We start from the raw sequence: 23601 nt of genomic DNA, 5'->3' as shown, positions 1-23601 counted from the left end.
GATTTTGTTTTAGTTTGAACTTTTAGCCCCGCCCACTCAGTGATATTGAACCATGGGATAGTGCCATCTAGTGGTTTACTTATAGTTCTCCAATCTCTGCGTACTGTTAGCTTTTTTGTCACTCTTGAAACGCACCATGACAGAGAAACAAATGTCTGGGATACTGGCAAGTAGGTTTCCCATGAGTCTTAGTAACAACGTTTCTGATTGGACGATCCTGTCAGTAGCTTTTGTGTTAGTTATTGCCGGAGAACATGCGATGCAAATTGAATAAATTATGTTACAATCTATATTTTTACATATTTAGTTACTTTTACTATACAATGCATGATGTAAAGAGCGTTTATCTAGACAAAAATATGTTAAAATCCGGTCCAAGCCCTTAAGGAGGAGACAATGTGACAGAAATCTGTATGAGGTTCATTAAAAGGATCGAGGAGAACCATCCAGCAGGAGACAAGTGTGGAGTCCTACTAAACTCACACATCTTTTGTACAATGAAGAAGATTTTCAACCTTATATTGAGACTAATAAACACTGAGGATGAATAGTTGTAAAGATGAAGATCACGACCATGATTAACTCCAATGTGTTTCCCTCCATTTGTGTGTTGTTGTTCGTTGTTTTAAAGGTGCACTATGTAACTATGTAACTTTAATTCCCTAACCACTATTAGGTTACTAAGCCTGAATCAGTCCGGATAAATGGTTCATGATGATAAGGCTAATTAAAGTGTAGCTAAGTGGTTCTCAATTTTAGATTTAAATGCCTGCAGAAGTCCGAAAAATGGAAGAATTCTAAATTTAAAATCTGATTAAACAAATATTTATCCATCCGTATTTGTAGGAATATACTGGATTGTCACATTCAACTTCACTTTAGGCTGTTTTGAGTTTGCTGTAATCTTCAACAAATGCTCGCAATTTAAAATGGTGATTTCTGTATTTTCACAAATTCCTGAGCGTCTGTTGTACCAAATGGGAAATTAGCAGTCATGTTTTTTCGAAATGCTGAAGGAAAAATGTGACAGTTGTAATTTTTTTTGTTTTGTTTGTTTGTTAGTTTATAAATTCATTTATTCCCATTTCAGACTTCAAAAGTAGCATTTTTTCAAACTATATAAACTCTTGAGCGATACTTAGGTAAAGTTTGGAGTTTCTGTGCTGATAAACAAAGTGCTTTGAGGCTCGTTTACAGAGGGCAGCCCTGGGCACACCTGCACGTTCAGCTGCGCTCGGATATATCGGAGCTGCCAGGTGCAACTCACCAACGCTACCTATAAACAAAATAAAGCTTTTGTTTGGAAAAAAAAAAAAAAAGTCTTTCATCTCAACTTCCTCAAAACAATAAACAAAAAAAGACATTTCTGAGAGGCTACACTTCAGATGCCATTTCACATCTGTCCAAGCAATATGTTTAGATTTTCTTTGTTGATAACTATGTAGATTTTTGAAGTTTTCACAACTTAAAATTTACAAAGAATTAGCTGAAGATATTTTGAAATGATCCTGCCAATTTAATACTAACCTTTTTTTGTTATTTAAATTCCAAGGGAGATTTAATAATACTTGAAATAAAGCAAAAAAACATAATGCTAAAGACGTATAATTTTGATTCGCAGGTCCAAATAAAATGAATAGTTTTCTTAGTAATTCAGTTTAAAAAGTGAAGCGTGCCTAAGTATAGTTTCATTTTACAGAGGAACACTTTCAGTTTGTAACATTCTTATCATTTTGAAAATTATGACACAGTAAAAATAACATTAAAATTAAAAAAAAGATGTTTAACTTGTCCCCTCTCACAAATCCTTTAGCATATATCCATTTTTATTCATTCTGGGAATAAGACAGTGCTACTGTTAAAATATACTCAAATTATACCCAAAAATACCCCAAATTCATTTACAAAAAACTTTGGACATCCCATCTTTAAATAGCGCTGTCAAAACAGTAAATTTGGTATACTAAAAAACTCTTAAATTTGTCTAAACTACTCAATTCTAGACCATTTTAATCACTTTAAGGATGTATAAGTAGGCCTGTCACTGTAATTACTAAATCGACTTATCATTCTATGTATGATGGATGGAACGATACATTTTGGGGGTCAGTATTTATCATGGAGACACTTTGGTATTTTTTTCTGTTCTATGATAAGATTTGAGATGTAAAGTGTCAAGTAAATAACTTTTATGGCTCATTATAGATATAAACTAACTACTAAATTACTGCATTCTACTATTAATTTATTCCAGGTTGTTGCTTGTTAGGGTTATTGTGTCAGTTATTGTGTCAATTAATTTCAATATTATCATTTATTGACTATATTGACCAAAATTCCATACCGTGACAGGCCTGTGTATAATTTGTTCACACATTTTCCCAGTAAACAGTACTAGAAGCCGTTACTCTTGCCCTGTGCCTCCTCTACCTTCCTCCCGCCCGCTCACTGCCTGCTGTTTGTTTGTCCTTGTGCAGATAAGGTGGCTCACTTCTCTCGGCTGGGCGATGTGGAGGTGAACGCCGGGCAGAACGCCTCTTTCCAGTGCGTGGCCACGGGCAAAGTGTCCGAGTCCGAGCCCTTCCTGCTGGAGGTGAGAACCAGAGCTGCTATTGTGGAATTTTCTTTTCCATCTATTTTCTATCCTTCTGTGCACCTGGGTAACAGGAAGAGAATGCAGAATGAACAGAGTGAAATGTATTAAGTAGTGCACATACTGACATGACATATATGAAGCAAGATTTACAGAATTGTGTATCAAAGAAAATGATGTGAAATAGCTCCAAATATGTTTTATATTTTAGATTCAAGTTCCTCAAAGTAGCCACCCTTTGCTTTGTCGACGGCGCTCAAGCCCTTGGCCTTCTCTCAAGCTTCATGATCAAGTCTCCTGAAATGGTCAGGATTCATTAGTGGAATGCTAAGAGAGTGCAAAACAGTGATCAAAGCAAAGGGTGGCCACTTTTAAAGGATCTAAAAGATAATATTGTTACATTTTAAAAGCTTTTGGACAAAAAAGAATAAGCAATCAAAAGAAGAAATAAAAACTTCATTAAGGTTATCTTCTACGTCAGCCAGTCCCAAAGTCTGCTGTGCCGCGCCCCTTCCCTCATCAATGCGAAGATCACACAGGGCCCCTCTAATAATGTTTAACACTATATACTCTGCCTGGCCGAAAAAAAGAAAAAAAAAAGTCACCACCTCAAAAAAAGGTCACACACTCTAATATTTGGTTGTTCTGCCTTTAGCTTTGATTACGTCACACATTTGCTGTGTCATTGTTTCAATTTCGCTTCTGTAATGTCACAAGATTTATTTCCATCCAGTGTTGTATTAATTTTTCACCAAGATGTTGCATTGATGCTGGTCGAGTCTGACGCTGCACAAAGCTTCTCCAGCACATCCCAAAGATTCTCAATGGGGTTAAGGTCTGGACTCTGTGGTGGACAATCCATGTGTGAAAATGATGTTTCATGCCCCTGAACCACTCTGTCACAATTTGAGCCCCATGAATCCTGGCATTGTCATCTTGGAATATGCCCGTGCCATCAGGAAAGAAAAATTCCATTGATGGAATAACCTGGTCATTCAGTATATTCAGGTGTCAGCTGACCTCATTCTTTGAGCACAGACTGTTGCTGAACCTAGAATGGACCAACTGCAGCAACACCAACATATCTGCTTAGTTAAATCCAGGTGGTGACTTTTTTTGGCCAGGCAGTGTATAAAAGAATATATAATGTTTTCTCCTTAGATTTGCATGTTAAAACAACACACTCTCGAGAGCTTTAATATAAACATATATAGAAAGTTGATTTAAAGTTCAAGTTTCTTTCGTGCTTGTTTGTGTGGACAATCTTTGCGGCTCCTCTGCAATGATTTTGAGGCCCCCCAGTGGTCCCTGAACCCCACTTTGGGCACCACTGTTTGCATCTGTGGGTTTCAGAGTGATGAAAATGATTGTTGCAACATCTTCTGAAGTATCAAAAGTCCTCAAAATGGCATTCCTTGCAGGAGAAGGATAAGGCACAGTTCTAAGGTTCTGGACTACCTTTGATACTGAACAGGAACTTGCATAATAGTTTTTTTTTTCATTTTTTTCTCATTGCATATCGTCTCATTCAGATTCTGTCGTATATTAAATGTGTTCTTGACCATCTAGCAGTCCCACATTACCATTTCAAGAACTCTACACAGCAGCAATTAGCAGTGTATGTCTGACTGATGCATGCTAGACCGGCCATTTACATTGAACAAGTGGCATCCAGACAGTTTGGAGGCATTTTCATATAAAGCCTTGGGGCTAAGCTAACCTGCTGCTAACCTCATCACATCCTGCTGCTATTGTTTTGCTCAGCCCACACCTGTGACATGTTGTTGGAACAGAAGTGAAATGTGCTCCCTCACACCGGTATAGTGCTGCCAAATCCAGCCCCAGCAAGTAGCTAGGAGAAAGCTAGCGGCTGACAAAATGTTGCAAGAGAAAAAGCACCTGCGAGTTATGTTCAATATTAAAGTTTCTCTGGCTCAAGGCTGTTGTGCTTCTCTACCTACAGGAACAGGCTGGTTGAAATGCAGCAAAAATATAAATGGGAAATAGTTGCAAGTGCCCAAAATTTTAGGTATATGCTCCATTTAGTTACACAATTTAAATCAGCAAAATTAATTAGGTGATGCTAAAGTAGTTATGGTGAAATCGTTTCCTTGGCAGTTACCAAAAAAGAACAATTGAAAAAATAAATTAATTAATAAAAATAATAATAAAAGTAAATAAATAAATAAGCAATTTAATAATAATAATAATAATAATAATAATAATAATAATAATAATAATAATAATAACAATAATAAATTAATATTAATAATAATAATAATAATAATAATAATAATAATAATAATAATAATAATAATAATAATAATAATAATAAAAGTATTGATTGGAAATGAAAATAAAAAATAAAATAAAATTTCAGTTCAATTAAATCATGACACCAGGCCAAGTTACTAGTCAAATCAGTGGAGAGGCAAGCATGCTCAAGTAAGATTGCATGTTTTTCAAGGTCTTTTTAACCATGCTAACACCTGTAATTAAAGTAATGTGATAATATAGATATGTCATATATACCATACTGTGGAACATTCCGGGCAAATAAAAAACATCTCCATGGAGACAAGCACGTTAAAATTTGATGATATTCCGGGAACAGAAAGTGTTCCTCTCTGGTCAGCATCCAGTGGAGCTTCTGACATTTGATAGATGAAACTTCAGAGCACTGGGGTTCTGAAAAACTCTGTATCCAGCTGCTAACAAGGACGAGCTCTCTCACATGTGCCGTGCTTTCATTAGTCAAAACGGACATGGCATTTAAAAACTACAACAAACAAAGGAATAATGACAATGTATCAGTAATCAAATGGACTGAAAAGGACCTATACGTTGAGGTCAGTTGAGTTGATGCATTGTATTTGTACGTAAATGTGTCTGACCAGCTAGTCCCTCCTACATTCAAAACTCGTGTATAATTCTTGTATTATTCTTAAGAAAATATATAGCTTCTTTGACCTAAGATAAATAAGACTTTGGTGCTGAACAGACCACGTGTCTCTCTGATTGGTTAATCCACCTGTCAGTCATGTCTATCTGCAATCAGGGAGACATTAGGTCTGGAGGAGGGCCTAGACCTGCTCGTCTCCATGGAAATGTTGTTCCTTTGGCTTTAATCTTCCACAGCACGGATTTAAAACGTATCTAACTCCATGGAGAATATCCTGGAGTAGTTTTAATTTTCTGTTCACAAAGAATCATGCAGGTGATGTCAAACCTGCAGAAAGTTACAGTGTTGTTTTTTTTAAACTATTCTAGATTATATACTGATACATACATATTGTCTTGCATTTTCACTGTTTTTGGAGTACCTCAAGGCTCTGTTTTGGGTCCACATCTCTTTAGGCCATTTTCCCAGTGACACCTCCTTTTTAAATACATTCATATGGACAGAACTGAGTATACTGTTCCAGACCCGCACGTCTTTTTAAAGTTTTGTTCTTTGTAGGGTCTATCCATGTGAAACAAAAACTGGCACAAGGTTTACTTCTTTGTTAGCCTTTGTTAGCGCTTGTCCACTGATCCAAAGGCTGGCGGTTCGAGTCTCGGTCTTGACATAAACACCATTGGTCGAGAGGTCAGATCCACTCATCTACAAGTTAGCGGTGCAATTCAAGCTACCACAGATTAATGCTGTCGTTGTGTCCTTGGGCAAGACACTTAACCCACGTCGCCCCCAGTGTCTGTGTGCACTGTTGAATGAATGTGTGAGTGAATGGGTGAGTGGTTCCTTCCTTCTAATCACAAGACTTAATATATTTGCAATAACGATAAGCTTTAAGTTTTTTTTATATTTCATGTGTAGAGGTTTATCTTAAAAATAGTGCTGGCACCTACCTACTCTGTTTGGAAATGTCACTCAAATTAATTTATTCATCAAATTATTGTTGTGGATACTTCAAACTGATTACTTTGGCAGAGGGGTTAGGACTTGGGATCATTTTGGGGGTAAAGACTCCAAATTGACTTAACTCAAAATTGGGTTGTCCTTTTGGCCCCAATTTGAAGTGAATTCAGCCATAGTCTTATTATCTCTACATTCATCAATCATGCATTCCACTTAACTAACTTTCCAATGTGGTATGCTCCATTATTTGAATACTATAATCCTTTATCTACCTTCAGTTCCGCGGGCTCCTTCGGATTAAAAGAAATCACTTCTCATTCTTTGATCCGCACCAGTCTGTTTCACTCTCGCACAGGCTGCCGAGGTAAAAATCCATGTTAATTCCAAACGTATTTATGCACCTTTTTCTTCCTCCAGCCCAGTGATTAACTGTACTTTTAGATGAAATGGAAGCAGTTCTCTCAGGCTGCGGCACAATTTTAGCAATAAAGTCTCATTTAATATAGTTACATAATGAGGTACTGCAGGTTAAAGGCATAAAACCTGATCTTTAAAACGCTAAAAAACACGACTAGTTAATTCCAAAGTGTTTGCTGTGATCCAAAGTTACTTCTCACTTATGTAATGCACTCAAAACATCCTAATTATTCACCATGATGCGTTTATAAGCACTTTTCACAACACTCAGAAACCAATGTGGGGTTTTGCAGTCACGGTAGAGCTAATAACAACTAACATGCTAACGAGATTCTGGTAATTGTCCAATCAGAAAGCAGAATGCGCCGCAAATGAGTCTCTCATTTGGGTTGCAAGTTTCAAAGCTGAAATCCACTTGGTTTAAACTTAAAAAGGACTCTCTCACGCTGATCTGAATGGTCACTACCTAAACCCCAGCACCTGTAGCTAATCATGAGTCATTGCTAGTGCAGCCTCTGTAGCTCAGTGAGTGAATTCTGGAGGTTCTGAGCTTTCACATGGGGCATGTCTATTTACTGACAAAAACTCATATGAATGTTGAAGGTTTAGGCACTGGCAACTCAAGTTCAGTTTCAAACAGTAAGAGCACAGGGTATATATAGTTACAAAGACCTATTGTGCTTGTATCTGCTGTATAGTTATAATAGAAAAAGATGAAATTTAAATCTGTGAACTGGACAAATTGTTTTAGGAGTGAAGACATTCCGCTGCTCGTCCAAGCAGCTTCAGTTCTAGTCAGATTACTACTGGACACTGCCTTATGTCTGACTGAAGGGAGGAGCTAACTACACTGAAATAGCTGTTTACAGTTTCAGTGTAGTTAGCCCCTCCCTTTACATAGATATAGGGCAGTGTCCACCAGTAATCTGACCAGAACTGAAGAAGTGGCTTGGATGAGCAGCAAAACGTCTTCACTCCTACAACAATTTGTCCAGTTGACAGATTCAAATTTCATCTTTTACGGTGGATCAGACCTGGACGACTGAGAGATTACACAGACATATAGTTATAATCTATGATATGTTATAATTTGCACATTTTAAATCACAATATTAATCTAAAATGACTTAATACAAGAAACAAGTCGGCTGACTTCTATGTTTGAAAACTGTGGTGCCCAATGTGAGTCGCTGTCGACGTAAACATCACGTGTTTTCATTTGTACCAAAATGACTGCGATGCTGCTGCTGAATCCTACGCTTATCATTGATTAATAAAATAAAATTGAAGTACGTCAAAGTGAGAGTATGCAGGTGGCAGTGAAAACAGGGGTTAATCGGCAATAAAGGCGATTAAAGATTGCTCAAACATGCTCGAATCACTACAACTACAACTTCTAGAGGATAAATAAGAAGGGAAACAACTAAAACATGGTTAAAAGCTCTGAAAAGTCGACTTTGCGTAATAGGTCTGCTTTAATGCCACCAGAATCTGAAGCCCATAGAAATGAACGGACACATTTCCTCCTCCAGCCCAGTGATTATCTGTAGATGAAATGGAAGCCGTTCTCTCATGCAGTGATATAACATTAGCAATAAAGTCTCATTTAATATAGTTACATAATGAGGAACTGCGTGTTATTGGTTATAAAGAGCCACTGCCAAGGAATTAGTCAAGTCTAGTCCAGACCTGCTCATCTCAATGGAAATATTACTAGAGCATTAAACTTAATCTATGTTATCTGTCTCCGTGTAGACAAGCTGCCACGTTACAAGTCATATCTGTGGAGCGGTGCACCTGCTCACATTAGGTTTACCTGTTTATCAGTGTAATTTTGAACAGTTAAAACACCTGTAATGACATCTCCATGGAGACGAGTTAGCAGCAGGCCCCCTACCACATCCCGCACCTTTAATAACTGTTAATGTATTTTGACAGCGTTTTTTGGCACTAAGCCCTTCCTCGACGCAACCAACTGCAAATAGTTTCAAAATTTCACCACTTTTTGACAACGCACTAATATTAGGCTTCAAAAAACTCTCAGTCTCTTCTCTGGCCTTGAAGTGCGCCACATCTAAGTGCTTTTGAATTTGCGGCATTGGGGAGCATAGGCTTTCACAAATGAGACTGCACTATACCCATCCTGCGTGTTCCCGCTCTTCTTCCATCTCCTCCTCCTCCTCCTGCTCCTCCTCCCTCTTTTCCACCCCTCTTCCTCCATCCCTCTGCTGAATAAGAGCCTTTGAAGATCATTGGCGAGTGAGAAAGCCCATTTTTGTCAGCCCCGCAGCGCGCTGACGGCGATGCGGCGGCAGCCAGGAAGGGGAGATGCTAACAGACAATGCTAGCTAGTTGTTTTTTTGTTTTTGTTGGAAGTGACAGTGGTAATATACAGGGGAGTTGTGATAGTTCAGGTGTGAATGTTCAAGTCTGTAAAAAAAAAAAAAAAATGTCACCAAAGTATACAAACAAACCTGGAGTTGTGTTTTGTTTCATTCACCCTGCATATTTAGAGTTCTTTTCCCAAACTGAAAACACCCTATTCCACCTCGTGATGTCATCATGTGGTAATACAGAAAGTGCTCCATTGTTTTTTTTTAACTCCACACACCTTCTCTAGAATCATTTGGATGATTTCAGCCATGGAATTGTCAATCTCTACTGAATTAAAGGTAAAAGGATCTGTTAAGTAATTAAAACTATCACTTCATGACATCACAAGGTGGAACAGAGCATTTGGAGCTTTGGAGATATAGATAGACTAATAATAACGTGTTCGTCAAACGTGTGGATGGAACAAAACACACCTCCAAGGATGTTTTTGACACGGTAACAACATTCTAACTTGGCTAAACGATCACAAGAGTCAGTTTTGTGTAATATAAAAAAATAGATCTTTGTTTAATTTATGGTTTTCTGTGAATCATTTAAAAAAAAGAAATTAGAAAAAAGAAAGAAAGAAGTTGAAAGGCTCAGGTTTTATATAACCCAAATCAAGTCTGATTGCATTATTAATGTCTGATGAGTTCACTTTAAAGAGGAAGTCTGACATGGCCACACTGCACTAAAGAGCAAACTAATAACCTTTGAAATCAAGTATCAAACAAGTAGATTAAGGGTGCACTACGCAACTTTGCTGGTGAAGGGTCCACCACCTGCTTGTCTCCATGGTGATATATTTTTTTTTGAGGAATGTTTCACAGCATGACATTAAACGTACGTATCTGACTTGCATTTCTTTAATTGCAGATGTTTTTATTGCTAACCCCCCCCCCCTAAAAACATGCATTCTCACAGTGATCAAGCTCACTTTTCCACAGATTTGGTCTATGGTGCAACAGCTTGTCTCCATGGATATATATGTTAGGTGCCATGTTGCAGAATTTTCCAGGCAAAGCATTAACATCTCCATGGCGACATGCTGGAGGCGTACCTTGAGAATAACATTAAAGAAGACCTACTGTGTTTGTGTCTGCTCTAGTTTTAATCTGCAACACCTGTGAATCATTCTGTTATAATTTGCACATTTTAAATCGCAACATTCATCTAAAATTACTTAATAAAACAAACAAGGCCGCTGACTTCCGTGTTTGAAAACGGCAAAGCGCAATGAGAGCTGACGTCGCCGTAAACGCCATCACAACAAAAAGTCAGCCCCTCCGATATATAGCTGCAGATCACACTTGCGAGCGGCTGACTTTTTTTTTTTTTTTCATTTGTACCAAAATGATTGTGCAACGCCTACATGCAAATCCTACGTGTATCACTCATTAAGAAAATAAAATTGGAGAACAAAGTACAGAGCAGTGGGCGTATGCGGGGGGCTCTTCGGCAATATGGCGTCTTGAACATAAGGAGTTAAAGATTGCTGAAACACGCACAAATCACTCCAAATACAACTTCGGGTGTTGTATATAGTGTATATATAGTTAGCATAATTACACTGTTAGTAAATACAATGAAAAACAAAAGGTGTTTTAGCGCTGTGATGTTTCAATTTTCAATACATTTAAGAGGCCCTTTATGTCAGCGTGTTTAGTGAGAGTGTGAATGTGTGGAGGCGCAGGTGTGAGACGAGCTATACAAAGAAAAAAATCACAACTTTAAGGCTTTAACAATGCATATAAATGGCTGACAGTTTATTTTTAACAAGTTCATAAATTGAGCAAACAAAACTATAACAACAAATTCAAATAAAAAAACATCATTTCTGCACAAACTGTATCAAAAACCACAACATTTGAAGCCTTATAAGACCTCAAAATCTGTGCGATTAACGATTGTCTGCAGGTGCCGGGGTTTAGGTAGTGAGGATTTAGATCAGAGGGAGCGTAAACCAGCTGGATTGAATCTGGCAACCCAAATGAGAGGCTCACGTGAGGCTCGTTTTGCTTTCTGACTTGGCTGTCATGTCCAACGTTTGTGTAATCAACAATAAATCTGATTTGAACAGGTTTCCATCACATTTGGGGACATAGTTAGATCGTGTTTTTGTAATTTGACATAAAAATCTGACATGCAGTTCCTTTAAACATTTTATATTTCGATAAACTGACTCATTGATCTTTTAATCCTCTGTTTTTCTGTGATAAAAATATACCTGGAGTTGTTATGCATTTGACCCAGTGCCTCTGTATACACCTCTGTATTTTTGAACTCTTGACACCCACAGACCCATTTTATATATTTCAAATTTCAACCTTCTGTTACTTCCTGTTACATTTTGAGGATTTTTTTTTCCCTATTCAGAAATATATGATGTTTTGTATTTATCCATGAGCTTCAGAATAATGAAAAAAATAGGACGCTTGCCATAGCGATTAAGTATTAAGTACTGTATTTTCTGGACTTTTTTGCATAGTTTGGCTGGTGGTGGGACTTATACACAATTTATATGTGAAATATGTTTGTTTTTTTTTTCATTATTATGCATTTTTTGGCTGGTGCGACTTATACTCCAGTGCGACTCATACTGTACTTAATCGCTATGGCAACTGTCTTATTTTTTTATTATTGTGAAACCCATGGATAGCAGCCAGCTTACCTTAATATTCGTAACTATTGCTTATGTTTATTAACTACCGTTCAGGCTAAAGTGTTCATATTGATTCTTCCCAGTGGCGTGCACACTGCTTGTTTCCATGGAGATGTTATTGCTTTGCCTGGAATGTTACCCAATATGGCATTAAACATATCTATCCACAGATCTGATTTGTAACTTGCCATGGTAAATTGATGTCACTAGCTTGTTTCCTTGGAGGTAGAAAAGAAAAACATTAAATACTAGTCTGGAAAATTCAAGGTAAAGCAATAATATATCCATGGAGACGGACCTTCCACATGAAAAGTCACATAGTGAACCTTTAAAACACCAAATCTGTAGTAATCAGCTCTGCATATTTTCGATTTTGAAACAAGGCTAAAGTGTCCATAAGTTGCATTATGTATTTTTACAGTGGAGGGTACATCAACCTCTTGTCGCCATGGATATGTTATTGCTTGCTCGGAATGTTACCCAATATGGCATTAAACATATCTATCCACAGATCTGATTTGTAACTTGGCCTGGTAAATTGAGGTCTATTTGGAGATAGAAGCATTAAATATTAGATTCTGGAGCAATAATTTCTCCATGGAGACGGACCTTCCACAAGAAAATTTACATAGTGAACCTTTAAAACACCAAATCTGACGTAATCAGCTCTGAATAATTCATTTTCCAACTTCAGATTTGAAAAGTTTGATCTCATCTTGTTGCATATACTCCATGAAATCAATTGGCTTATCTCACATGACTAATACAATGTACTACCAAAAACAGTGGGATAAGAAATAGCCCAAATAAACAAGTTTTGACATTGACTGGTGTTTCAGAGTCACCCCCACAGAGCGGTACGGGAGAAGCCACGGGGGGTAGAGGGAAAAAAACAAAACAAAACTTGGATACAGATTTTGGCTTCTTGTTTTTGGCTGAAAGTAAAAAATCTGCCACAGCCTGTTGGATATTGTGTGTAAAATGTGAGTATAGTAGCGCTGTATGAACAGAGAATGGCTCGTTGTATAATGCGAAGGCCCAGTTACACGATACCACCGAGCTGTCGTCACTGCTGTCGAGCGTGTGCGTGTTTTTTGAAGTGAACTCAACTTTTCATACATTTTTACTTCTTTCCCAAAACTTAACATAAGCCACATGGATGGTCTTTGGCTAGAATATTCACATAAAAAATTTGAAACGACGGTATTTTCCGGGCTATAAGTCGCACTGGAGTATAAGTTGCACAAGAAAAAAACATATATTTCACATATAAATCGCATCTGAGTATAAGTCACGCCCTCGACCAAACTATGCAAAAAACTGTGACTCAGAAAATACTTAATCGCTATGGTAACTGTCCTATTTTTTCATTATTCTGAAGCTCAAAATCATTAGATATTTTTGAATAGGGGAAAAAGTTGAAGATGCACTATGTAACTTTCTGGCATTGGGTCTACACCTCGTCTTCATTAAGATGTTATATTTCTTGGTAGGGATGTTCCACAGTATGTCTTTAAACTTGTATATTGCATTTATTTGAATTGCATTTATTTGATTAGAGGTGTTTTCTTGCTCAAATATTGGTAGTCACCTGCACAGTTAGATAAGTTCAATGACAGAATATTCCAGGCAAAGTAATGGCATCGTCATGGAAACAAGCACTAAAAAGTTTCATAGTGCACTTTTAATTTCAATGTAGTTTTTACCAGTTTAGGTTTTAGTGTGTAGGCCTTGGTTTATGGGTTCAAGTTACTTCAATAAGTGTCTACTAAGCCTTGGTTTGTTTAAGTGATGATTTTAAGCAGACCTATTCTGCCAAATTGACTTTTTAGACTTTTTAACCATGCTACAGTTGTTTCTCTTCATCATCTACTCACCTGAAGTTGTATTGGGAGTGATTCGTGCATGTTTAGCTAATGTTTAATCACTTATTTTCAAGACATCATATTGCCAATCAACCTACTGCAACCAGCAAACGCTCTCTGTGACGTACTTATACTTCTTTCTCTCGTTTTATTTTCTTAATTGGTAAAATGCATGGGATTTGGCATTGTTGCATAGTTATTTTGGTGCAAATGAAAAAAAAAAACTTCAAAATCTGCTGCTCGCTTGTGTGATGTGCAGCTATCCACAGGAGGAGCCAACTCTTTGTTGTTATGGCGTTTACGGCAGCTCCCATCGGGCACCGCAGGAAGGCAGCGGACTTGTTCCTTTAATTAAGTCGTTTTAGATGAATATTGCGATTTGAAGTGTGCAAATTAAAAGATAATGATCCACGGGTGTCATAGATTACAGCTACATAGCAAACACAAGCACGATATGTCTTCTTTAAAATAAAAAAGAAACTGCAAAGCGTCATTTTTAGGTAAATGTTTCATAAAATACTCACCAGCACTGTTCCCTCTAAGCTGCGCGCGTGCGCAATTGCGCACTGCTGACACGGTCTCTGCGCACAGAAAATCTGTGCTGCGCACAAAAAAATCGAACCGGAGTTGAAAATAAAATAAACACACAACAATTCATTCTGCGCTATTTTTCAATGTGAGTCAGTGAGTGTGACCGGGGACGAGCTGCTCCAGACAATTATGTGATTCACATACGTATTTGTGCAGCTTATCAACATCACTGACAGGCTCCTCATGTCCTTATGTCCTCATGCGCCGCTACCAGAGTTTTAGCCGATGTGACCGATGTGGAGTGAAAACTCGCTAATGATGCTAAGTGTTTATCCTCTTAACGTTCCGACGGCCCGCCCCCGGGGGCACTGTTACGCACTGTTTTGTAGCAGTTTTGCGTTTTAAACATGACGAAAAGGACAAAACAAAGTAAGTACGTGACCGAGGACACTGTGGATGTTTGTACAAGTTAAACTAGAGGCATCTCGGACCCAGAGCGGTTCGTGGAACTGAGTGAAGATCTCATGATGGACTCAGGAGCAGAGGACCTTATGTAAATGTTATTTTAGAATGTTATTTCAGAATGTTATTTTAGAATGTTATTTTAGAATGTTATTTTAGAATGTTATTTTAGAATGTTATTTCAGAATGTTATTTTAGAATGTTATTTCAGAATGTTATTTTAGAATGTTATTTCAGAATGTTATTTTAGAACGTTATTTCAGAACGTTATTTCAGAATGTTATTTTAGAATGTTATTTTAGAATGTTATTTCAGAATGTTATTTTAGAATGTTATTTCAGAATGTTATTTTAGAATGTTATTTTAGAACGTTATTTCAGAACGTTATTTCAGAATGTTATTTTAGAATGTTATTTTAGAATGTTATTTCAGAACGTTATTTCAGAATGTTATTTTAGAACGTTTCAGTTTCTTGGTCTTTGACCTTTACAATAGAAACGAACATTCTTACATTATTCTTATTGCGGTAATAATTTTTTATGATAATAATGTCTTCTTATTGTCTAGCAATAACTGCACATTCCTTTATTCCATGTAACGCCCCTCCTTTTTAATCATCACACACAGCCTGTACAGATCTTTATTCAGATTTAACAGTTTCATGTCGCTCTGTTGTAGATGAGGTAAACCAGTATGAACACTTGAACGTGTATTGTATTGTGTACTTCCATTCTCTTTTTTGTGTAGCCGCGGTGCATGATGGGATATAGAAGTGCGTGAAGTGTGCACGGATGCACGCTTCGGTTACGTCCGATCTCCATGGAAACGGTGCAAAGGGAAGGGCAGGTTTGTCGGGCGCATTCAGTAGGGTGCGTTGAAATGGGACAGCCCTTGTTGCGCCGGAAATTACGTAACCGTCCTTCGATGCACACTTCGAATGGTGCATCTAAGGCCAGTTTGGCGAATTGAGACACGGCCGTGGAGTGAAGACTCACTAATGATGCTAAGTGTTTAACCCCTTAACGTTCCGACGGCCCGCCCCCGGGGGCACTGTTACGCACTGTTTTGTTGCAATTTTGCATATTAACCATGACAAAACGGACAAAACAAAGTAAGTACATGACCGAGGACACTGTGGATGTTTGTACAAGTTAAACTAGAGGCATCTCGGACCCAGAGCGGTTTGTGGAACTGAGTGAAGATCTCATGATGGACTCAGGAGCAGAGGACCTTATGTGCTGATGGACTGGATGCTGTTCCTGATCGGTAAGCGTGGTTTATTCTGCTATTAACTTAATTGTGGGTCAAATATATCATGCGTAACCATTAGCATTAGCTAATGCCAATCTGCACCCCCCCCGACCACCACCAATCATCACACACCGCTTGGGCGAGTTGTCTTGCCTAAGGACACAATGACAGAAGTTGGTCCGAGCGAGACTCGATCCTCCAACCTCTAACCACTGAGCCACTGTCACAGAATGACCGTCACACTGTACAATCATGTACAGTGTGTTCTTAGTTTCCAGTGTGTTTGTTCACTGTTTGCAGTGTGTGGTTTGTAAATATATATTTATTTTGACCCATACCACTTGTTTTGACTATATTTTATATACAAATACACATTATATATTGTGTTTTGATATGTTATGTAAATGTACAGTAATAGAGCAGCTGGGTGTGCAGATACAGATTCCTCTCAGTGTGTATTGGTCATTGACTGTCACTAGTTCATGAGTTGTAAAAATCAAATGATCGTGTCATATACTGAAAAAGAGTTACCGGACTGTCTCCCAGACACAGTAGGACAATCTCACTCAGTCACAGCAAAAGCTTCACACAATGGCTTATACTCATAATACAAGTCAGAGCTTTATCATAAAAATGTTAAGTGTGTTTTCAACATTGGAGTTTACAGTTGTCTTGGTTTGGTTGAAGCTCATGTTTTGCCATAGTTAAAATTAAATATTTATACTTCCAATAGCATTAACATACGACACAGGTCATGAGCAAGATTTTTGTCATTTTCATTGTATAAGTGGCTAAAGCACTTAATTAAAAGTCTTATAACAGAAATGTAAATGTGGTAATTTGATTCTTTTAATAAACCATTTAACTTAGATGGATGTGATGCAGAATGACCACAGTGCACACGTCTGATGTCGCTCACAGTGGTCCATGGGAGGCTCAGGGACTTTGTGTGTTTGCTCAGACTCGTGAGAAATTAGAGGGAACATTGCACACCAGCCTCTTAAAGTGAACCACTGAGAGTAGCCACAGATACCTAAGGGCAGAGTGATGTTAGTGTGGCTACTATTGTATCCAGCCTGCTAGAGGGCGCTAGTCACAAGTGTAGTATTAGGCCATGTCCCAATTCACCAAATGAATAGTACTGAATCTAAGTACCTTTCGAAGCACCCGGCCTACACCATGGACCGAAGCACCCGGCCTACACCGCTGTCTTTGACTTAAAAATTATTAAAAATAATGTATGTTACGTACGTTATTTTAATTTTTGTATTATTTAGATTTAATATCAATAGGCAAATATAACATTCGAGGTGATTTTTTCCCCAATTGTAGCTACTTCATAACTTTAACAAAATATACCTTGTGAAAATGTAATAACAGAGACAGAGGTAACAATATAATTTTTAAATTCATAGTCTATAAACCAGAGAACACTTAGATTACTTGTACATAAAGTGGTATATTGCAGTTTAACGATTCTGTATTTTGGCCAGGTTTAATTTGATCTGTGGCTAAACCACTTTAATACCAGTAGAAGGCGCTGTTTTCCTTCTGTGCCCTGTGCCAGTTCTTTTCATCTTATTATCGTAATGTATTTCCTAACCGTGCAGCACTACATGAAACTGGTATCTTAATTTACTAACATGAAGGTAAATGACACGTCGCCACCAGGGGGCGGGCGGACCTATGGAATGTACCGGAACTCATGAATACACACCCCACACACACACACACTGGGGGACCCTATAAAATCTGTCACATGCATATCAGGACTCTCTTCTGTCCTTTCCTGAGAGTCCGTTGCTTCATTGTTCACTTTACTTGTGGAACTCATTAAATCCTTCTGACTTTCTGTTTCAGACTCTTGGTCTTTGACCAGAAACAAACATTCTTACATTATTCTTATTATTGCAATAATAATTTCTAATGATAATAATGTCTTCCTCTTCTTATTGTCTGGGAATAACTGCACATTCAATGTAACTCCTCCTTTTTAATCATGAAACACACGGCCTGTACTTATCTTTATTCAGATTTAACAGTTTCATGTCACACTGTTGTAGATGAGGTAAACCAGTATGAACACTTGAACGTGTATTGCGCAGCGGACTCCATTTTCTTCTCTTTTTGCGTAGGACCGGTGCATGATGGGATTATAACAGTCCGTGAAGTGTGCATAGATGCATGCTGGTTACGGCCAATCTCCGTGGAAATGCTGGAAAGGACAGGGCATGGTTGTCGGGCGCATTCGTCAGATGCATTGAAATGGGACAGCCCTTGTCACGCCGGACGTTACATAACTGCCCTTCGACGCACACTTCGAATGGTGCATCTCGGGGCATTTTGGCGAATTAGGACACGGCCTTAGATTTAGCCAGGAGGTACTAGTTTACAGAATGACAATCAGTCCATGATGTCTTCTGCTTTTCTATCTGAAGCCATCCTCTCATTTTTAGCCCTTTAAGTGGCAAAATGAGGAAGTTTGTTTTATATTAATGCTGGCAACTATATTTATGACAATTTATGGAAGTTTGTTACATTTTATAAACGCTAATTTGAGATGTTCCAGAAGGGATAATGGAGCCTATCTGAGTTATCTAGCTAGCATTGACCCTTTATATTTGCATAGTGTAAATTTAATGGACTACTACTACTGCTTACTGCTTACTGAATACTTTTTTTGTATTTTGTATAATTGCAGTTCCACACTGTTTTGCATTAAATCCGTCCAAATACAACGCCTGCCTGTTCCTTGGAGAAAATGATGCAAGAGAGTTTAGCTAGCTGTGACACTCAATTAGGACACAAGGTCATGTTGGGTGCAACAGTACAGCTATTGTGTATCTTCTTGACGACCACTTTTGGAGACACAAACAGTGCAAAGCCCTTAACTCACTTTAGCTCGCACTGAAACATGCATTTTTTGTTAATGTTATTCAGAAACCACGCTAACTACCAGCTGCTAGCGTCAACTATAACTCAATGGCATATGCTAAAACGATATGATTTATGTTGAATGCAATATTTTAGTAATATTAATGACGTAGTTAGGCCTTAGAGGAAACCACATTTTAAATAATTTTCTAACATTCAAAACTGAGCACATATTTACTTCACACCCTTTGGGGATGGTTTCAAATGACGAATGCTCATAATGCTTCACAGCAAGAGTTGAAACCACACAAAAAGTTAAATAAATAAATAAATGAATGATGAAAAGTACATTTACACCGGAAAAGGCCTCGGAGCTAATATTCGAGATAAGAAAAAACTTGATGTCAAAGTTAAAGTTAAAATGAGCTATAATCCCTCGCTGGAGGCAGTAGCACCGCGGCACTGTACATCATATCATTTTTTTTTCTTCCTTCTCTCTCTCCCACGTCGCGCTGCTAAACCAATTCATACATGCAGACGTCAAAACCCCTTACTCCTGAAAAGTGCGAGCCGGCGACAGCTTACATAATAATCAGCTTATTCTGTGATGAAGCAGCGTATATTGCATCCGCGGCACCTGGAAAAGCTCCTCTCCAAGTGTCACTTTAGAGATTTTGGCCGCGCTGTGCCACTTGCTAGCTAGAATGCCCGGAGCGGTGACATGTTAGCATAGCGTGTCAGCTCCAGTCCCACTGTGCCAAACAACAACCCGGGGAGGCCTGTGTCAACCGCACTTCTCCTCCTGTTACAATTCGTGTTTGTTTTCTTGTAAGTTTTGTTTCTAATATGAAAGTTAGCTTAACTTAACAGGGATAATTAGAAAGGATGGACAGGCATTTCAATTCATGCAAACCAATAATGATTTTAGGAATTTAAGGTGAGACTAAACACCAAAACTCCGCCCACAACCACATTTTGAATAGAGCTGCTAAACTGGGCCGTACCTGGAGGATTAAAGGGGAGTCTGAGGCGGGAGGAGGTGAGGGGCTCTGGGGGTAGAAGGAACAGTATGATCGTTCTAACAGGTATTCACATTTTGAACTTCACGGATGCAGCCAGCCTAATCAGCCTAATCAGAAACATCTGGCTGTAATCAGGGCAGTCATATGTGTTGTCACTTAGTACTTGAAATTGCAGTGGCCATCGGAGCGACAACACAACACTGCAAATTTACCCTGTTTGCACTAAAATTCTCCAAAAATCACTAGGAACAGCAGAGAATGTTATCCGGCCTATAAGTCACACTTTTTTCATAGTTTGGCTGGGGGTGCGACTTATACTCAGATGCGATTTATGTGTGAAATACATGTTTTTTCTTCAATATTTTGCATTTTTTGGCTGGTGTGACTTACACTCCGGTGCGACTTATACCCCGGAAAATACGGTACACAGTTCAATAACGAAAAAAGTTGATTAAGTGTTTAGTTCCACTTTAATAAAAGGTCATAGTTATTCTGGTTTTATGTTGTCTTTTTGAGTTTAAGTTTTATTAATACAATTTCACTCTATAGCCATGACTGCCCCGGTGAAGTGTCTTGCCCAGAGACCCAACAACATGCATGGGTCAAACTACTTAGCTGGACAAATTTCTTTTTTATTTTAAAGGCAAAGAATCTTTCAGTGGGATAACTTATTTTAGTTTTTAATTTGATGTTATTATGTCATATTGAGTTGTTACCAATGTTATAAATGTTCTCTCACTGTTGGTTTCCTAAACCTTGTCCTTGCATAAATTCATTTATGTTTGAGAAATCTTGCATTCTTCTGCTTTTGCGTGCTCAGAAAATGTCTGTGTTCGTGTACCTCTATCCCCGTCCATTGCTCTGTACTTATTTGCAGTGATTCTAAACACTCAGACTCCTCAGGATCCACTTAAAAAATACCATGATTTAACACTGAAGCCATTTTAGATCAGTACTGCGCTCTGTAATGAACAACGAAAAACAATTACGTATATTATATAGAGCTGAGATGTGTATTGTTATGGCAACTGGTTGAGGTGCAAATCAAAAAATCCTAATGAATGTCTTTCTCTTTTGTCTTACTCCCCAGCGGAGAAATGGCGTGGTCCTGGGCTTCCCCCTCCTCTCTCGCCTCAGCCACAAGCGTCTGATGGCGACGTTCCAGGTGGAGGCGGAGCGCGGCGAGCAGGACCTGTACCGCTGTATCACGTTGTCGCCAAGAGGGGCCGCTGTGTCCAACTTCGGAGAGCTCATAGTTAGAGGTACAGTATGCCCAGAAAATGAGAAAGAGGCGGGGATCCAATAGGGAGCCTTGAGGTACTCCAAAAAACATAGTGAACATGCAAGACAGTATTTATGTAAAGGCATTAGTATATAATCTATAATAGTTAAAAACACTAACTTTCTGCAGGTGGGACATTGCTTGCATCATTTCTTTGTGAATAGAAAATTAAAACCACACATCAGGATATTCTCCATGGAGTTAGATAAGTTTTAAATCCGTGCTGTGGAAGATTAAAGCCAAATGAACAACATTTCCATGGAGACGAACAGGTCTAGGCCCTCCCCCAGGCCAAATAAAATGTTTGTTGAGACGCAGGCCCACTCACTGTGAGGATGTTTTTCAGTGCAATAAAAACATCCAAAAGAGTGGGGAAAAAAATCACATGCTTTTATCTGAGTTTTTGTGTTTTTTGCTAAAATGTTATGCATTGGGGGCTTAAAGCGTAAAATTAATGGGAATCAAGTATGGAACTCACAAGGGAACTCTAAAGCTAAATGGGGAATAATATATTTAAAAAAATAATACCGTTTGTACAGTATGCCCTGGGGTACTAAAAGGGTCCTGTTGTATAAGTTTTACAAGTTGTCCATAGAATATCGATGAAAAGGCAGGAGACAGTCTGGATGTCTTATGCAGAAGACGTTTATTACAAATCACAATGACCAGAGGGACTTGAACATTCAACACAGCAGCGTCACACATGGGACTGTCTATCCAAGGCCTGTTGATGCTCCACGTGAAGATTTACAGAACCTCTGTAGTGTCATATCGAAGGACAGTGTGTATATCAGAGGACATGAGATATCTGGACATTGTATTGACACGATGTTCTAGCTTGACCGTACAGACTAGACTACTGTAACTCCTCATCTGGGCCACTGGCAGATATCTGCAAAAGCTACAGTCCATTCAAAACAGTGCTGCCAGGGGGCGCGGAAGTATGACAGCATCACACCAATTCTCAGGTCACTGCTTCAGCTCCCCAGGACTAAACTGCGAATCACCGGAAACAGGGCCATCAGGGCTCCACAGCTGTCAGAACAACTCAGGGCGCCAATTTTTAAAACACTGTTTTTTTATTTTTTATTTTTTTATTAGAGCACTTTGAGATTTGTCTTCAAATGTAAAGTGTGTTATAAAAAATCTATTATTATTACATTATGTCCAGTGTCCAGTTTGACCTATAACATTAGTGTATTCTGTTATTCTGTTATTAGCTCTGTTATTCCCTAACAGGTCCAGTATTACATATAGTATTTTACCATATCTTTTAATGGACAAGCAATAAATTGTATCCTCATATTGTATGCAGGTAGTGTAGTCTGGGAAAGAACATGCAAAATGACCACCTTTCCCCTCATAGATTTTATTGTGAAAGCAGCACTTTATGACAAAATCAGACCAGGTTGTGCTCTTTGAACAGTGTTTTGAGCCAAAGTGGTCCACTCTGCTTTGCTTTGCCATCCGAAAAACTATTCTAAAGCATTCGTCCCCCCGAAAAACACTTGTGCATACTGTTCCAGAGCAGGTCAATAGTCTACAGTTTGAAAAATATATACACAAACTTTAATACCAAGCATACAAATGAGGAAAATAGGAAAAAGTACTGCCCTCAAACTCAATTGTGAAAAATGTTAGCGTCTTTGTTTATCCATCTGAAAAACAACGCTAAAGCACCCAAAAAAGAAGCATACTTGTGAATACTGCGCCGAAGGGTTTGTGAGAGCTAGAGCTAATTGTCCACACTTCTAAAAATAGGTACCCAAACTTTTAATAACACGTGAAGAAAAGAATAATAGGAAAAGAAGGAAAGGAAGAAATGCCCTCGCACCCAATTAGCATAAACGCTAGCTTCTTTGTTTACGCCTGTACCGTTTTAAGGTTGAGATAAAGTCAACTGTTATTTTCGCATTTGTTAAACAGCAAAAGATGAAGCTATTTGAACAAAGCTCCGATGTTAGATATGCCCCAAAACAGAGATGACAGGATAACATGAAAGTGCCGGGTTAGCATAGACAGTGTTACCGAGTCAGCAAGACACAAGGAGTTCACGATTTGTTTACCCGACTATATTCATCAAAGAATGTTTTTTAGCAGATGTCTGAAGTTGATTCTTTGGAAAAACAAAAGAAAGGTCTCATAAAGCTGCCGTAGTTCACTTGATTTAGTGGCATTTAAGAGAGCCTTAGTGTCAGAGAGAGACGCGTCGGTGAAATAAAGCGCTAAATAGAAAGGTATAAAATCTTAACTTCCCGTGAAATAATGCAGTAACGGTATGCATAAAATGGTGCGTAGAATCTTATAGGGTCTGATGTTGAGTTTTATTTTGCCAGTCTACTATATACTATATATGAAGTGACAATTTGCTTAGGCTATATTTTCGCTTCGCAGGTAAACGTATATTGGA

General features: G+C 38.3%; 1 protein-coding gene across 6 annotated transcripts in view; it reads left to right on the top strand.

Annotated features, from left to right (window-relative positions):
- LOC117378592 (receptor-type tyrosine-protein phosphatase U-like) overlaps window positions 1-23601 on the top strand; it is a 406105-nt gene that overhangs the window by 228259 nt on the left and 154245 nt on the right. For all 6 annotated transcript variants that reach the window (XM_055225577.1, XM_033975221.2, XM_055225579.1 and 3 more), the window contains exons 5-6: window positions 2478-2593; window positions 21000-21171. In XM_055225577.1, the coding sequence (XP_055081552.1) occupies window positions 2478-2593; window positions 21000-21171 (288 nt within the window). The remainder of the gene's footprint in view (window positions 1-2477; window positions 2594-20999; window positions 21172-23601) is intronic.

The sequence above is a fragment of the Periophthalmus magnuspinnatus genome, chromosome 11 (assembly GCF_009829125.3).
Source record: "Periophthalmus magnuspinnatus isolate fPerMag1 chromosome 11, fPerMag1.2.pri, whole genome shotgun sequence".
In the NCBI taxonomy this organism is placed as follows: Eukaryota; Metazoa; Chordata; class Actinopteri; order Gobiiformes; family Gobiidae; genus Periophthalmus; species Periophthalmus magnuspinnatus.
The sequence above is the reverse complement of the archived record's forward strand: the minus strand, read 5'-3'. Positions and strand labels throughout refer to the sequence as shown.